The following is an 18,717-nucleotide window of genomic DNA, read 5'->3' on the forward strand; positions in this document are numbered from 1 at the left end:
TCATGATTAGGTCTTGGCTAAAGGAATGCCTTTATTTTAATTAAGGTAGTCAGCAAGGGGATCTTTGAAGTGCATGAATCAAGGTAAGTTTATCAACTAACCATTTATTTCTTATAAGCATTTATTAAGCTACACAGAGAGAAGGTATCTATGAATTTTTTACTGGCGTGCAAGAACCCAATGTTAAATTTTGAGCGTGAGCATTTATATCTTGGAAATTGAAGAATACTACAAATTTAGGCATTATTGATTATCTAGACTTAAGAAAGTAATAGAGAAAATGTTTAATAACACAAATTCAAATTGAAAGTATGTCCTGAATGCATTTTCCCTCTCAGAAAGAGGTTCTCAAACATTTACAGCACACCTTGATTATAACAATATCAAGTTGTAGTCAAGCCTGAGAAATCACATGAGGAAAACTACTTGTTAATTTTGCCATAGGTAAACATTCCTTTAGGAAAGAAAGCCCAGGAATTCTGTTAGCCCTGATTCTAAACTCCAAGTAATACTAGGGTCCATCAGAGAAAGTAGAGTTTTCTATCATTTCCCTCCATGAATCTTCCTTTCCCATACTTGAATTCACTTACTTATTGCTGAAGACTTTGCTGTAGTTGAATACCTGGATCTCTAGCATTTCATTGCCATCGATGTTACTGCCAACTGGCCATCGGAAGGTCTAGAAAAAGAGAGAGAAAGTAGTCCAGAATAAGAATTTAATGGCATGAGTATCCTGGAAAGATGAGAAAAAAACATGAACTAGGGAATGTTATGTATAGCTTTAACCCATCTTTTGAGTTTACATGAAGTCTTATCTTAGAGGAAGCTGTTGCAAAACTATTGGACTTATTTTATTAGCCTTCCATTATAAGTTTACTATGAAAAATCTCAGAATATAGCTCATGTATCATTCTCCATATATAGAAAGCAGAAGAGTCTTTAGTGCCTTTATAAGCACTTGGGATAAGATTATAATTTTTATAGGACACTTTTTATTTCATCCTATGGAAAATGTAGACAGCACATAAAAGATTCACAGAAATTCATAAACAATAAAAACAATTCTCCTTCTTCTTTGAAAATTCTACCTTTACCTTGAGGTCTATACAGGCTTATAGACTCAGTGCTAACCTATGGCTTGGTCTTTCTTTTTTAAAAATTAATTTTATAATTATAATTTTTTTTGACAGTATATATGCATGAGTAATTTTTTTTATAACATTATCCCTTATATTCATTTTTCCAGATTTTCCCCTCCCTCCCTCTATTCCCTCCCCTAGATGACAGGCAATCCCATACATTTTACACGTGTTACAGTATAACCTAGATACAATATATGTGTGTAAATCCAATTTTCTTGTTGCACATTAAGTATTGTATTCTGAAGGTATAAGTAACCTGGGTAGAAAGACAATAGTACTAATATTTTACATTCACTTCCCAGTGTTCCTTCTCTGGGTGTAGTTGTTTCTGTCCATCACTGATCAACTGGAAGTGGGTTGGATCTTCTTTATGCTGAAGATATCCACTTCCATCAGAATACATCTTCATACAATATTGTTGTCGAAGTGTATAGTGATCTTCTGGTTCTGCTCATTTCACTCAGCATCAGTTCATGCAAGTCTCTCCATGGCTTGGACTTTCTTCAGAAGATATACAAACCTGGTTTGCTTATGTGGAACCTCAGCATAAGTCAGATCAGTTTACTTCAGAGACCCAAACAAGCATGTAGCCTTGTCATTCTACTTGGCTTTGAATCCACTGGGGAAAAAAATGAGCTTGAGTATGATAAGAGAGCCAAAGAGAGTCAACTTCTCTTTCTATGGAACCAACCAATACTGTCCAAGTGAGTTATGGTAGAATCAAAGAGCAAAGTCTAGATTCTAGAATCTACTGTACCAGAGTACTGGATTCTTAAGAAATAGAGGATTAGGGGCAGTAGGTTGCCCAGTGGATAGAGCACCTGCCCTGAAGTTAAGAGGACTTGAGTTCTTAGCACTTCCTAGCTGTGTGACCCTGCCAAGTCACTTAATCCCAATTGCCTAAGCAAAAAAAAAAAAAAAAAAAAAAGAATCCAGTACTCTTCCCATTTCTTTCTCTAGATCATTTTACAGATGAGGAAACCAAGGAAACAAAGGCAAGGTAAGTGACTTGTTTAGAGTCACCTGGCTATTGCCTAAGACCAGATTTAAATTCAGTGCTTTATGCCCTCCATCACCTTGCTTACCCAGTGTCATACAGATAGTAAATAGTAGAATTTGAATCTAGGTCAAAGAACTTTCTTCTGTGTCATGATGCCTCTTGAGGTTAAAAGACTTGCCCCAAATTACACAATTAATTAGTGGAAGAACCTGGACCAGAACTCTGAGAAAAACTGTCCTAGCAAACCTTCTGAACTTCCCATCATTCACCCAAAGTAGCCAGTTGGAAAGCACTAAGAAATGGAACAACAAAAAATTGCAAAAATAAAGATGATTCAGTGAGGGCAGTCATAAAGGCTTTCTTTCTTTCTTTCTTTCTTTCTTTCTTTCTTTCTTTCTTTCTTTCTTTCTTTCTTTCTTTCTTTCTTTCTTTCTTTCTTTCTTTCTTTCTTTCTTTCTTTCTTTCTTTCTTTCTCTTTCTTTCTTTCTTTCTTTCTTTCTTTCTTTCTTTCTTTCTTTCTTTCTTTCTTTCTTTCTTTTTGGCAGGTAGGAAAATACAGTATGAATTTGGGGAGGAAAATTATAGGATCTGAGAAAGAAATTTCAAACCTGAACAATTTGGAAACAGGCCTTCCCCCAATGGGTCAGGCTTCATTAACTAGCTTCTTCAAGAACTGCTCTTTATATTTCTAAGGGAAGGCTCTCATCTACAGAATCTGCAGTTTTCTTAATGAAGCTGGTTTTATTATCCGGTGGGGAAATAAGGCATACCTCAGGAAAAGCTACGCCAGCTGCCTCTATGAAAAAAAAAATAAATAAAAAAAAAAAAAAAAAAAAAAAAAACCTAACCAAAAAAGGGGAAAAAAAAAAATCTGTGTACTCATGAATTCAGAGCTTTGGAGGGAGACCAGTTTTTCTTTTTCTTTTTTTATTTTAATAACAGCTTTTTATTTTCAAAATACATGTGAAGATAGTTTTCAACATTCACCCTTGCAAAACCCTGTATTTCAAATTTTTCTCCCTCCTTTCCCCTAACTCCTCTCCCCTAGACAGCAAGTAATCCAATATATGAGATCAGACCTTCACAGACTTAAAGAGAGGCAGAGTGCTGACCAAAGTTTTGTTGCATCTAAAATGCAAGGGAGGACAGGATGTAGCTGGAAATCCCCAGCTAGAGAAGAGGGAAAGATTTAAGATGGATTAGTATGGAGAAAATGATTCAGTGAAATCAGTTAAAGGCCTGAGAGATTTAGGTTGTTTCATATAATTAAATATATAGGAAGGCAATCTCTAACGGCATTTTGAAAGAATTGTTATCTTTTATAGAATCACAGAATCTGAAATAGGGAGGACACCTTAGAGACTGTACTGAGGTCATGTGTATAAAGTAGAAATCTCTCTAAGGACTGAGGAAAGAAACAATTCTTTCTTTTTCTCTAGATTAGAACTCAAAAGTCACCTAAGACTTGCTATCTTTTCCCTCCTAGTTGTTAGCACTCTCTCCCATCTGAGATTTGCTTTTCTTCTCCAATTAGGGGAAGTAGGAGAGAGAAAATAAATACTTGCTATTTGAAAAAAAAATTCATTTAAACTTTTTATTTTCATGTCTGTATACAAATTGCATTTCCCCCTTCCCCTAGAATATTAGCTTCTTGGGGTCAAAGACTTTTCCTTTTTTGTCTTTGTATCTCAAGTAGTTAGCATAATATCTTCTACATGGAAGGTACTTAAATAAATACTTTTTGAAATGAAGCTTCAAAAGAATTTTTTTTTTTTTAAATGAAGCTTCAACTCCATACTTGTTGTGTTTCTAACATATCCTAGAAGCAGTCATGCATTCCCAGCTTAAACCCTTTCTGCTAATTATCCCATTTACTGAAGAAGCAGCTCATTCCACTATTCATTGGATAACTATAATTAAATATCTTCATGTTGAGGATATGAATTTTCCCTTTAACCCTATTGTTCCTTACTCTTCATTTTGGTGACACGTAGAATAAATTGAATATTTCCAGAAACATTCATCAAACAAGCATCTGTTTATTGTGTTTACTATGTGCCAGATATAGCTCAGGCAGCTAGGTGATGCAGTGGATAGAGAATTAGGAAAACTCAGGAAGAGCCTGAGTTCAAATCCAGCCTTAGACACTTATCATTTGTGTGACCTCAGGAAAGTCACTTAATCTTGTTTGCCTCAGTTTCCTCATCTATAATATGAACTGGGGAAGGAAATGGCAAACTACTCTAGTATCCTTGCCAAGAAAACTCAAAATAGGGTCATAAAGAGTTGGAAATGACTGAATAATAACAATGTGCCAGGAACAGTGCTGGCGGCTAAAAGACAAAAATGAAACAGTTTCTGCCTTCAGGGAATTTGTTTTATGGGAATGAGACAATGTATATGCAGAGAACTAAGTGCAAAATATATCAAGGTAACTATAAAGTAAAAAAAAAATTGGGGAGAGGCAGAGGGTATTAACAACTGGTGGGATAGGGAAAAGTCACATGACAGTTTTTCAAAGAAATCACACAATAGTTATTTGAAAACAATTATAAAATTATAAAATCACTGACTCTTGGGGTTTCAACGTATATCTAGTCTCATTTAAACAAGATTTCATTCTGTTATCTTCCTCAGGTCCTTTCTTTTCTGAGCTAATGAAAAGCCCCAATGGCGTTTGTTTTTTTTTTTTTTTGTTGTTGTTGTTGTTTTGTTTTGTTTTGTTTTTGCTGAGGCAATTGGGGTTAAGTGATTGGCCCAGAGTCACACAGCTAGGAAGTGTTAAATGTTTAAGACCAGATTTGACTAAAGGTCTTCCTGACTTCAGGACTGGTGATTTATCTATCCACAGTACTACCTAGCAGCCCACCCTCACCTCCCATTTCTTTTAATCCTTCAATTAACTGGTTTTAAGATGTCTCACCATCCTAGTTATCACCCTCTAGATACACTCCAGTTTGTCAGTTTATTGTTCTTATTCAGTCTTTTTCAGTAATATCTGACTCTTTGTGACCTCATTGGGGGTTTTCTTGGAAAAGAAAATTTTCTCATTTCTTTCTCCAATTCATTTTACAGATGAGGAAACTGAGGCAGACAGAATTAAGTGACTTGCTCAGAGTCATACAGCTAATAAGTGTTTGAGGCTGGATTTGAACTCAGGTCCTTTTGATTTCAGGCTAGGTGTTCTATCCACTATAGCACCTAGATTAGGTATAAACATTGATTTATGAAGAACAGGTTATGCCATATGAATGTCAATTTAATTTTTAAAGAAGGTTTTTAGACTAGACTGTATCTGGAGACACAATATGCCTGGATTTCAGAGACATTTGATGTAATTTCTTTTGACTTCCTTCTGAACAAGGCAGAATGATATGGAGAACATGACAATACAAATAACTGGTGCTAAAATTGATTGATTTTCTGGATCCCAAAGTAATCTTCATTAACCTCGAAGGAATTTTGTATTAGAGTGCTCCAGAGTTCTTTCCTTTGCTTTGTTCTCTTCAACATTTATAAAAATTTGGCCACAACATATTAATTTATAGTATAGTATGCAATATTATACTATGATATGATATATATTGATATGATTTGATGAGGTGTGATATTATTTCATATGCTACAATATAAAATATAATAATTCTATAGCGTCATGTATTTTAGGTTTTCAGATGACAAAATGATGATAAAGATAGTTAACATATTGAGAGACAAAATGATTCCATGAAAAGATCTTAATAGGCTAAAACAATAAACTGAATTGAAGAAGGCAAAATTTAGTAAATTTAAAATGTTCCAATTGCAGTTGGATTCATATAATCAACTACATAAATAAAAAGTGGTTGGAGCATTGCTAGAAAAATAGTTCCTGTCAACAATATGATAATAGGGTTAAAAGACCCAATATGATTTTGAGTTTCACTCGATCCAGATTCTACTTTTTTTTTTTTTTTCCCACTAGATCTGATTCTACTTTTCCCTGGTCAAATCACCTCTGGAATGTTCTGCTCATTTCTGGGTATCACATTTTAGAAAGGATATTGACAGGGAGCAGCTAGATGGAGCATCAGTCCTGAAGTCAGGAGGACCTGAGTTCAAATAGGGCCTCAGATACTTAACACTTCCTAGCTGTGTGACCCTGGGCAAGTCACTTAACCTCAGCCTCAGGGGAAAAAGGATATTGACAATCTGAAGAATATTCAGGGGAGAGTGCTAAGGACAGTCAATTTGGAGACCTTGATAAATTCGAGCCAAATTGATAGTCAAAACTTAGGAAAGATATCTTTTAGAAGATTTAGAGGAAGGATTCAACTTGCTACGTTTTATTCCAGAGGGCAGAACACAGAAAAAATGGATATAGATTGCAGAGACACTGATTTCAGTTTGATAGAAGAAAAATAATTCCTTAATAATGAATGTTGTCCTAAAGTGGAATGAGCTGTTTAGTTTAGGACAAAATGGATTCCTTGGAGATCTTCATTTACAAACTTGGTGAGCACTTATTAGTAGACATCACCTTCTAGGAGCTCTTCCTTCCCTGGTGAAAATTTTTAAAAATCCAAGAATTCCTTGATTCCTCCACTCTTTGAAGAACAGTATTGTATGTAATTGTGTTGTCTTCCACAATAGAATGTAATCTCCTTGAGTGCAGGAACTTTAAAAAAAAAATGTACTCCTTGTGCTTAGTGTAGTGTTATGTGTACCTAATAAGTACTAAATAATGCTTATTATATAGAATGGCAGACTCTTCTGAACTCCTCTCCCTCCCTCCTTCTCTCTCCTTCCTTCCCTCCCTTTCTCCTTTTCTCCTTCCCTCCCTCCCTCCTTCCTTTCTGTGTGTGTGTGTGTGTGTGTGTGTGTCTCTGTCTTATCCCAGAGATTAGGAATGTAGCAAAAAACAGAGAAGTAGAAAAGAGAGGTAGAGGAGCAAGTGTATGGAGCTATACTTCAGCTCATTCTCAAGAATAGCTTCATCTGATTGTTGTCAGGGACCAATACTTCACACTATATTATTGCTGCCTTCTCCCCAACACACACACACACACACACACACACACACACACACACACACACACACACACACATTCTTGCAAATGATGCTACTATAGTTGCCACTTTAAGTGAATAAGGGCATAGAGACACAGAATCATGTTGGTTTTAGACCAGTTCCTAGTCATATGTTCATAGGTTCAATTTGTTTTCTGAGTCCAGGATTATGGTTTCCATTTCCAGGAAAGTGCTGTTAAGTGAGAACCCAGAAATTGGATCAAGGCAAGTAGCATATCTGCAGAGATGTAAGTGGAAAGCACATGGCATCACGAGGCAATCGACTCTAGGGCACATGAAAGATAGTTGAGCAGCAGGAAGCAGGTTGTCATGACCTGGTTTGCCAGGCCCTTATCACAGAATCACCTGATGTTGTCCAAGGTAGCAGAGTTCAGTTCTTTATCTGTCTGGATGATCTCTGGCTTCATGTATGGTTTCCCTGGGGCAGGACGGGTGTCTGACCTGGGAAATCTTCAGCCTGCTAGCAAGATTAGCATTGTACTGGACCAGCGAAGCAGCCCAGCCAGTGTTCTGTTGTATGTGGTTCCAGACACTGTTGCTGGTTAGATTGGCCTCTGAATGACAGGTCTTTTAAATAAGAGAAAAGAGACATTCAGGGGGACAACCCAACAGTTGAGGGGGCCGATAGGGAATACTTGTTGTGTTTCTGCAACACATCCCTTAGGGATCATACCAGGGACAAAACCTTGCTGAATTAACTCATTTCTTAGCATGGTAGGTTTTATGTTCTCCAAGTGGCCCTTACTTATCTGTGCACATATATTCTTCCTCCAGTTAGATGTGAGAACCTTAAATGCAATGACTGCCCTTTTGTTTTGTCTCCATATCCCTAGAGGCTAGTTTCCATGCCACGCACAAAACAGGTGCTTAATAAATGATAGTCAGATGAATTGATGGAGGGAGGTAGTGTGGCACAGTGGAAGGAGCACTGGATCTAGTATCAGAGGATCTAGGTCAAACCCTATCTCTGACATGTGTGTGACCATGTGTCACAATGAGAAAATTTCAACTATAAAATGAGGGGGTTGAGCCAGATGGTCTCTGAGCTCCCTTACAGATCCAGTTCTGTGATTTTGTGATTTTAAAGTTTCTTAGAACAGATAAAATTCAGAGTTCCATGTATGTAAACTACAGGATAAGAACATGACCCAGTGGAATATAATGTCAGTTTGTAATGATGGATGAAGGGGCGAGACAACTCTAAGTGAGCTGGCCATGTCCTTTATTCAGATATGATGTTAGATAGCTAGTACTAATGAATCCTTTTCTACTTCATGGTAATCAATTAATCAACAAGCATTTATTAAGCATTTACTGTTTGCTAGGCACCTTATTAAATGTCAGCAATATCAAGAAAAAGGAAAAACAGTCCCTGCTCTTAAGAAGCTTTCATTTTAATGAAGGTAAATAGGTAAGTACATGCAGAAGAGCTTGAAGAGGTAATAAAGTTAGTTGTCTCACTGTCAATGCAGAGTCATATTAAATGGTGACCTTCTTCAGCCCAGAATTTACTGGGAGTGGGTTTTAAAGGATGTCCTTTGTCATTATCAACCAACTAACCAAAAAGGCAATCAGTAAGTATTTGTTAAACACTGAGAAATATCTCTAATTCTCAAGGAACTTACATTCTATGCTTGTGGGAGGTGGAATGGTAGAGCAGATTCAAGCACACACATACATAAGTACAAACACACCCACAACTGCCCCCCTCTCTTCTCCAGTGTCACAATTTTGACTGGAGGGCGTAGGTCAAACCGTGGATCTTGGGTTTCAGCCTCTCTGAAAGACAACACCAAGCCAGAGGCTCTGGTTTCCCCATTGTTCATTGAGCATTGTCTTTCCACCCCATCTGGTCCTTCCCCACTCAAGTTCCCAAGTCTGGCCTCTAGCATTCCCTCATTACGTTCTCGGACACTTCCCCCTGACTTTCACAAAGTTCCCAGGCTGGGAAACATTCTTGGCAATGAATTATTTGTGAAAGGTTTAAAGAACTTCAGAATAAAGCTTCTTCTTTGGTCTTATTAAAATAAGGCAGAAAACTTTCTCCCTAACCTAATATTAATAGTTCATATTTATATACCATATTAAAGTTTAAGAGGCCCTTTATAAACATGGCTCATTTGATCCTCATGACATCCCTGAGCTATTACTATCATTTCCATTTTTTTTTTTCAGATAAGGAAACAGAGGGATGTTAGATGGCTTACCCAGAGTTACAAAGTTAGTAGGTGCCTGCATTCAGATTGAAACATAGGGCTTCCTAACTAGGTCCAAGAGCAGATATAGTACTAATTTCTCCTTGTCCAGAGGTCTTTTTAGGAGACAGTTCAACTCCAGGGCCACACCAGGACTTAGTTTCAAAGGGGAATGTGAATACCTCTCCAAGGGGACATAAATACCTAAGAGAGAGATCTGAAACTGAGGAGACCTCACAAAATAAAAGTAAAATGTGGTCTTCCTGTATCCTACAAGGGCATGGAGAATTGCAACTGTTTTTTTTTTTTTTTTTTTTTTTTTTTACAAGAGTCATGGAAGAAATGTTAAAGATCATCTGTTATATGAAGTAACTTGCCCAAGATGTCAATCAGATTAACCAGATAGTTAATAAGAGATCCATAACTTGAGCTTCCTGATGCCCAGACCATTGATCCATGACTACATTCAAGGCCACATCTTATAGATGAAGGGTTTCAGGTTTATTGGGGGTATGATGGTTGCAGCTGAAGCTTAAGGACTCTCTCTCCTCTCCCTCTCCCCTCTTTCTGTCTCTGTCTGTCTTTCTTTCTCTTTCTGTCTCTCTCTGTCTTTCATTGGTTCTGGACTTGAATAAGTACCATTTCTCTAGGTTAAAAATGCCCAGACACAGTTGGACTATTTTTTCCACAATAATGACTCACTATTTCATAAAATATTGAAGTTTACAAAACACTCTCCTCATAATAATCCTATGATGTAGGCAATACAAATATCCCTGTTTTATAGATGAAGAAACTGAGACCTAGAGAAGCTAAAAGACTTATTCATGGTCCCATAGGAGGCAAATCCCAATATTTGAATTAAATTTGTAGTCTCCTAATATCAAATCCAATGGTCTTTCCACTATAACATATTCTCTTCAACAAGTATGCATAAACCTGGCTCTTTAGGTGTGGAGTAAGGAGCCCCAGAGTTGTGGGCTGCTGGTGGGCTAGCATACATTCCCACTACTGTAAGCTTTGGAGGGAAATTATTCCATCCTTCCATTACTCTTTTGAAGAAGCTTGACAAGATTGTTGAGATATGGGATTCATATCCCATCCCTGGCTTGCCATTATTCCAGCCATTTTTCCCTTCCCCTCTCTGAATAATAGGCATTCGTATTGGCCCTAACAATAACACTAGCTCTCATGATACTTCAAGGACCAGCACATAGTAGAAAAAGAGCTGTACAGATAAAAAAATCTCAAGTAGACCAGGAGAGGCAGTATGGAGTAGTGGAAAGAGCACTGAATTTAGGCAGAAGACCTGGGTTCAGATTCCTCTTACACTCTTTATTATCCCTAAATAATAATTTATTGCTATGTTAATAAAAATTACTTTATTATTATGATTCTGACAAGTCATCCTGTTTCTCAGACTCAGTTTCTTTATTTGTAAAATAAATGATTAGACTAGATGGAGGTTGGTGAGGAGAACTTAGATTCTCTTGCAAACCATAGGAACTGTGGAATATATATATAATATACATACATATATCTAGATAGATAGATAGACAGATGGATGGATTTCTCAATGAGCCCTACAAATGACCCCAAATTTCTCTTTTCTTTTCCCCAGAAGTCTCTTGAGCTAATATCTTAGCTCAGATAAGTGGGCTCTGGACAAGAACATTAGTGGACTTCTTACCCATTGGACAAGAATCCAACCCAAATCCTTGGGTGGGGGGGTAAGCTCTGAAGCTCATGGCTCCTGATATCCAGTAATGCCCATCATCAAGCTTTCAGGATAACAAATATAGTACTATGGGACTTGTAAAAAGATATTTTGAATTATACTTGATAATCTCCTGGGGACAAATAATATTGGTGTTGGACTAGTTGCAGTTTAGAACTTTTGAGTTCAAGTCTCAGCACCACCACCCCTTTTCCCACAAGTGTGCTTTACTAAGTCTGTCATCAAAATTTTTCCTAGAATGTGATGTTAAAACAGAACATGAGCATATTTGCTTTTTTCCAAATGGGGCTGTTCAGGATCCTCAGGGAAATGTGCTTCTTTTGATTATTGTGTTTCACTGGAACCTGATGTTATGAGATTGTCTAGGATGGAAAAGACAGACAGACAGAGATCAGGCTTCCAAACACTATACTACCCTCCTTCTTCTATTCTTCCTCTTCTCTTTCTCTCTTCTTTCTCCTTTCCTCCTCCCTTTTTCTTCCTCTTCTCTAAGTCTTGGCCAAGCTTGAGCTTTCCCAGAAATCTCAAAGGCAACAAGAAGTCACCACATATTAAGAGAGTTATGAAAGGAACTCTCCTGATTACCTGGTTCAAATACTTCATTTTACAGATTTGAAAACTAGGCCCTCATGGGGTTAAGTAACTTGCCCAGGTGTTGTGCCAAGTTGGTGGCAGAGCCAAGACTGGCACCCAGCTCTCCCATTAGATACCATTGCCTCCAGATGTCTGAATGGAGGGAAGGGGGAGTGCATGGACATTCTTATCTTCTTCTTCCTCACTGTCACTTCTCTAGTCAATCCACATGCAATGTATTATAGTGTAGTGAAAAGAATATTGAATTTGAAGTTAAAACATCTGAGTTTGTGTCCCAGCTCTGATACTTGTGAGATGTGTGATCCTGAACATGTCACCTAATGTTTCTGAGACTCCAATTCCTCATTCATTTATTGTTTACTACAAGCCAAGCATGAGATTACAGAGTCAAAAAAAAAAAAACCCCAAAAAAAAAAAACAGTCCTTGCCCTCGAAAAGCTTACATTCTATTCCTTACCGGTAAGATGTGCATAATAATCTTTCTATTACCTACTTTGTAGACTATTTGAGGAAAGTGCATCATAAACCTAAAAGCATTGTATGAATGTGCTTTATTATTATACTTCTGCAGCTGACTTCCTTTTTACTCTGCTGGATGTTCATGAAGTGCTGCCCGAGGACAGGTATTCTTTGGGTGAAAGACTACGGGTATTTGCTGGTGATATTAGGAAGAGACATGTGCACAGTAATTAAGTTTAGTAGTCACTTATACCTGTGGCTCAGATATCTAAAAGTGTAACTAATAAAAATGAGCCATAGCAGCCCTGCCCTCCTTACCCACCCTCCTAGACCCAGCATCATGTTGCGCATATGACCAAGGTATGACCACAAATGATAGGTGCTGATATGCACTGAAAGGAAGTCTGAACTCTTTCTCAGACAGTCCCTGAGAGATACTTAATGGCTGGGGAAAGGGGATGGAGTCATTCATGGTATCTGACAGGAACACAAGTCTATTACCAGCAAAACCTTTTGGGAGAATTAGTTGGGCATGAAGCCAGACGCTCTCTCTAAAAGAATATTCAGCTCAGAGAACATTCTCCTAGTCTAACAAAATAATAGAAAAGAAAAATAAAAGAATGGAGAACAAAAGGAGAATCACGATTGGTGATGGTGATGACTCTAAATAGTTATTAGCAACCAACTCCTACTGCAGGATATGTCCAGCTAAGAAGAAAGTACCTAGGATGTGTGGACTGCTAAATTCTTTGGCAGGGCCAAGTCTTGTTTATTTTTATATCTTCCCTTGGCTTTTGAATAATATCTTAAACACAATAGGCACTTAATGTTGAATGAATGAATAATTAATTGATGTATAAGACTATAAGGCACAAAGCTGTTGCCAAATGCATTGGCAGAGGGAGCTGATTTCATGGCCAGTAGTTCTTAATACCAATGAAATCAAAGGTCTGACTCAAATATGGAGAACTTTGCAAAGTTCCTACCCTGATGTCTCATCTTAGAGCTGAAGTGACCCTCAGCTAGTGAAATCTACGCCAGTGGAGCCATAAACTCTAGTTGTTTCTTCCATTTTGGGAAATCTCCAAGTATGGTCTTAAATATGGTGTGAGGATCAGTATAGCTAAATATGCACAAAACCAACAGTAGTAGGCTATTTACTAGATACCGGATTCTTCAGTCATGACAACCCATGAAATAAGGAAAAATACAAAATGGTCCCTAGTCCTATGCTGCCCCCTTCTGCTTTTGCAGAGATGATAGTAGAGTGACAGAAAAGGAGGCAATGGGTACTAACAATAACATAGTTTTTAGACCATCTATAATGACTCATTTAATAAGCACTTTAAATATAAAACTATTGTCCAATGACTAGTGAAGTGCCAATTTAGGAAAGGAACTGTGCTGATATATTAATACATTTTTGGTTTGTACCAAAACCATGAGATAAGAAGTTGTAGCTAAAAGAGATAAATAACCAACCAACCAAATAAATATTTATTATATACCTACTACAAGTTAGGGGCTAGGAATATAAAAAGAGAGCTTAGACTCTCCCAAGAATGGTTCATAGAGAAAATTTAAAAAAAACTGAAAATCTTGTCATGGGATGCTCATAATGTACATAAATAAAAAGATAAAAATGAAAATAATTATGTATTAGCATCTATTGAAGAAGTGGGGGAAGAAGAGAAATTCTATGAAGAATTTGATAAGACGCTCTTATCTAAGTTAACATCTTTGAGCAAAGTAGCAGCAGTAGCTGTCTAGCTGTCTGCCTTTGCCTCTGTCTCTATCTCTGTCTATCCCTGTCTCTGTCTGTCTATCTGTCTCTGTCTCTGTTTCTATTTGTCCATGTCTCTCTCTTCCTTTCTATCTCTCTTTATCTCTATCTCTGCTTCTCTATTTCTGCCTCTATCTCTGTCTGTCTCTGTCTTTGTCTCTGTCTCTCTTTCTGTCTGTCAGTCTCTGTCTCTGCCTCTCTGTCTCTGTCTTTGCCTGTCTTTTCCTCTCTCCTTTCACCTTCTCTATTCCTCTTCCTTTTCTCTTTTCTATTTCTATTTCATCTCTTTGCATTCCTCTCCTTTTCTCTCTCTAGTTCCCTTTTTTCTATCTTGCTCTCTGTGTCTCTTGATCACACATACATATTTATGTTGTAAAATATGACTCATGCTTCAGAAATGAAAGTGTCCAAAGGTTTGAAGACTATACAGAGTTCTCACATCCATGAATTTTTTTCAAGATCAATTGGGACACATAACAAGCCCTGAAAAACATCATAGAAAATGAAATTGGCTGTATCTTAACAAAGAAGAAATGAATGGCTCTTGATATGAGTCTTTTTCAAGTTAGCCATGTATAGTCAGATTGTAAACTTACAAAAAAGATCAAAATCAACACCAAATATGAAGGATAAAAACAAGGAGAAGTTATATCATCTAATTAAAACAGATCTAATGAGCTACTTAAATAACTATTGATGTCCTCCCAAATGGGAAAAGGGTAAAGGAAATAACATTAGCATGGCTTATCCCTATGTCTATGAAATTTTAATTTATGTTTAAAATGATCACCACAATAAGAAAACCAGAAGGTCCTTTACCAGTAAACATGATATCCTCACCTAGATGAAGCTAAGTAGCCCAATAGTTAGAGCATTGGGCCTGGAGTCAGAAAGATTTGATTTCAAATATGATCTCAAACACTTAGTAGCTGCATGACTCTGGACAAGTTATTTAACTTTTATCTATCTTCAGTTTCTTCAATTGCAAAATAGGGATAATAAGAGTTTTAACCTCACAGTGTTGTGAGGATCAAATAAGATCAGATTTGTAAAGACTTAGCATGTGTCTGACACACAGTAGATACTTGCCAAGAAATGAAATATGGCAATCAAAAGCCTGTAAAGTTTACTTTATTAAAGCAAATTATTTTATATTTTAAGTAGAATGTTTAAAATATATGTAGAACATACTTAGAATATAAACTTATCTGTACAATTTTACAGAAACAGATTATGATTTATGAGCATCATTTCCTCATAAAACAGTGAAAAGTGTTTAAGAGAAAAACAAGTTTGCAAAAATCTTTATGTGAGAACTAATCAAATTAAATCATCTCAGAAGCATCTAAGGATGAAAAGGCAGGAAGAAATAGAAATGCAATAGATCTGTTTGCATTTCTAGAACAGATTATTTTTCTTATAGATGACAGAACACCACATTTGCCTCTCATAATCTCATCCCCTGGTGTGCCACATGATGAAGAGAAAATGGCATGAAAGCCAAAGAAGATGGGAAAAGCAGTTAAATCAGACCAAGCTTATATATTTAAAAAAGTAATTATGAGAATATTAATAACTTAATAGCTCAGACCTATAAGATCTTCAGGGGAATGTACATACCTGTTAGGGATATGCTAGAAGAAAATAGGAGGCAGGCAAGTTCTCACATGCAAAAAATTCGATAGCAGATCATACTTTCAAAGCCACATAATTAAATGAAAGACACAGATAATTCCTCTGATTATTTTAAGTAAATTACAAAATAAAAATAAATAAAAGAAAATATTTAAAAGTATCTAATTCAGCAGAATAAAATACTTTCCTGAACAATCTCCTCCAACAAAGTAAGCTCCATAGTTGTGGTAGATAATATAAGATTTCTTGATTCCAGCAACTACAGAGTTGACTTTGTTCAAGAATACTATTATTATCCATATTCATCAAGGCATGGAAAAGGGATGCTTGCTAAAAGTGTCTGTCACCATTAGGGATATTATCCAGGAAAGCATACAAATATACTAAGGAATTCCAAATGTTCCAGTAGGTAGATGATATTGAACTATCTGCATCAAACTCTGGAACACAACAAAAACTGCTGAGATCCCAATCAATGAAAAGAATTTATATTAACAATTCACACAGGAAAAATTCAGTGAATTAAAAAAATGCCTTTTGTCCAGTCTTTTGTCCAGGCAACAGAATGAGTGACCCACTGAATTAGTTATTGAACCTATATTACTTGGGCAGATACTTCAGCTAGATAATGAGCTGTACCTAGAATTCAGTAAGAAAAAAAAAAACTAGATTACATTTGGTAAATTGCAGAATGCTTTTGGTAATTCCTAAGATGCTTCTGAACACAAAGATGCATCCTTTAAATGTTATTGTTATTATTTTGGGGGGCAATGCTTCATGACTCATGAATCAAAATGGCAGCTGACCCAAAGGACAATGGAGAGATGGATGGTAAGGTATAAATAGGCTAGAGTGTATTGCCAATGGTGATTTATGTGCAAGAAGTGAAACAAAAAGACATTATCTAAAAGATGTATCATAAGAAAATAGGATGGATCATTTGTAATGAAAGTGAAGATAATGGACAGTCAGCCCAAGCACTTTACTGATACTCACATAATATCAAATGACATAGAAGAAGGCCTCCAGTTAATTGGGTGAACTCTCTATGGAGGACATATGAGAAGACATAATCATGAATTGTAAAGGATGAGAAGCTCTGGATGGGTTGTATTCTTTTCCTCTGGTAGGAATTGTGAAGTCAGTTTTTGTCACCATCTTCCCAGTGTCTAACACAAGGGCAGATATAGAGCAGGTGCTAAATAATTGCTTTTTTTAATGGATGAGTAAAAACATGAATTCCCTGAAGCAAAGTGCCAGACATACAACAGTACCAAATAAATGCTTTTTTGAATGGAGGAAAGAAAACATGGATTAACTGAGGAAAAGAATAAGAAAATGTAGTTAGCTAGAATTTATATAATGCCTTAAGATTTGAATGTTTTGCAATATTGTAAGCATGATCAACTGTGAAAGATTTAGCTCTGATCAAGATAACTGTCTAAGACAGTTCCAAAGAACCCATCATGGAAAAATTCTATCCATCTCCAGAGAGAGCACTGATGAACTTAATGCAAATTGAAGCATATGATTTTCTTTCTTTATTGTTTTATTTTGCTTGTGTTTTCTTTTGCAATATTGCTAAAATGGAAATATGTTTTGCATGATCTCACATCTGTAGTTGATATTAAATTACTTGTCTTCTCAAGGAGGAAAAGTTAGGAGAAAGGGAGAGAATTTAGAGCTCAAAAATATTTTAAATGATTGTTAGAAAATTTTACATGTAATTAGGGAATATTTAACAGAATAAATAAAAATAATAAAAATTTGCATGTTATCTAATCTCCACAGCAACCATATGAAGTGGATACTATTATTATTCTCATTTTACTGATGAGGAGACTGAAGTAAAAAAGAGATTAAATGACTTGCCCACAAAGCTACTAAGTATCTGAGGTCAGATTTGAACTCCAAGTCCAACATTCTATTCAACACTCTTCGTAGCTACATATGACCCAGTGAAGCCCATTCTTGGCTCAAATTTAGACATAATTCAATATCTGATTGTGAACATTCATGATATTCATTCAATAGGGAAGCTGCATGGCAGAATGGAAATAATCCTGCACCTGAATTTGAATCTCAACTCTGACCCTTATAAATTATGGGATAATGGATACTTAGGTCTCCATGCCAAGATTTCCCTATTACAATGGAGAGAGATGCACGAGAGAAGCAGGGCAGTCTGAGGATGTGAGGATATATGTTTCTCACTTTACCTGCATAGGGCAGGTGGCTCCCCAGGGAAAGATTCTTAGTGACAGGTAAGGGGACTGAATGGGGAGAGTTAGAAGGGCGAAGAGAGATCTTTGGACTATAGGACTATAATCTAAATTCTTTCATTTTCCTAAGTATTATCTAGCTCTAGATCCAGCAGAGGAGAGCAGTCCTGCATACACAGTCTTAGAACTAGAGAGAGGAAGAATAGTTGGCATATACATAATTGAATCATATTTATCACTTTATATAAATATATATTATTACATGAATTCATTCAATTGGCTCTGGGTCCCCTTAGAAACCCCTCTCAATTCTTAGTTGAACTCTGAATGCAATGACAGGCAGTTAAAATGAATAGATTTGTATGTACTGGAAAGAACCTTTACAGATCATCTCCAGATCTCCATTTACAGAGGAGGAAAAAAAGGTCCAGAGAAGTGAATATAGATCTAGAGCTATAAGGGACCTTGAAAGCCATTTAGTCCAGTCCTGACTTTTTACAGATAAGGAAACTTAAGTTTCAGAGAAGTTAAATGAGTTACCCAAAATCATAAAGGCAGTAAGTCCAAGGCAGGATTTGAACCTTGGTCCTCTGTCTTTCTTCTACTAAAAACAACACCTTTACCCTCTCCAAAAACAAAACAAAACAAAACAAAACAAAAAAACCCTCAACAACAAAACAAAACTACTCTTCTAAGGAGTTTCTTTACTCTTTCCCTCATTGAAACAAAGCAATACTTGGAGATGAGGATGGTTGAGATTTGGTTTCTAGGTCATGGAGAACACAAAAAGCTATAACTTCCATTCACAGAAGCAAATACTTTCTAAGCTAAAAAGCCTTTATATCCAATATGATTCCAAAAGACTTGGGACAAAAAATG

The 18,717-nt window shown here is 36.5% G+C and overlaps 1 protein-coding gene across 1 annotated transcript in view; it reads right to left on the bottom strand.

Moving 5' to 3' along the window:
• The window catches only part of OTOF (otoferlin), a 156,845-nt gene that overhangs the window by 105,439 nt on the left and 32,689 nt on the right, over window positions 1-18,717 (bottom strand). The window contains exon 3 of the mRNA XM_074300111.1: window positions 591-679. Within this exon, the coding sequence (XP_074156212.1) occupies window positions 591-679 (89 nt within the window). The remainder of the gene's footprint in view (window positions 1-590; window positions 680-18,717) is intronic.

Source organism: Sminthopsis crassicaudata, chromosome 3 (genome assembly GCF_048593235.1).
Source record: "Sminthopsis crassicaudata isolate SCR6 chromosome 3, ASM4859323v1, whole genome shotgun sequence".
In the NCBI taxonomy this organism is placed as follows: domain Eukaryota; kingdom Metazoa; phylum Chordata; class Mammalia; order Dasyuromorphia; family Dasyuridae; genus Sminthopsis; species Sminthopsis crassicaudata.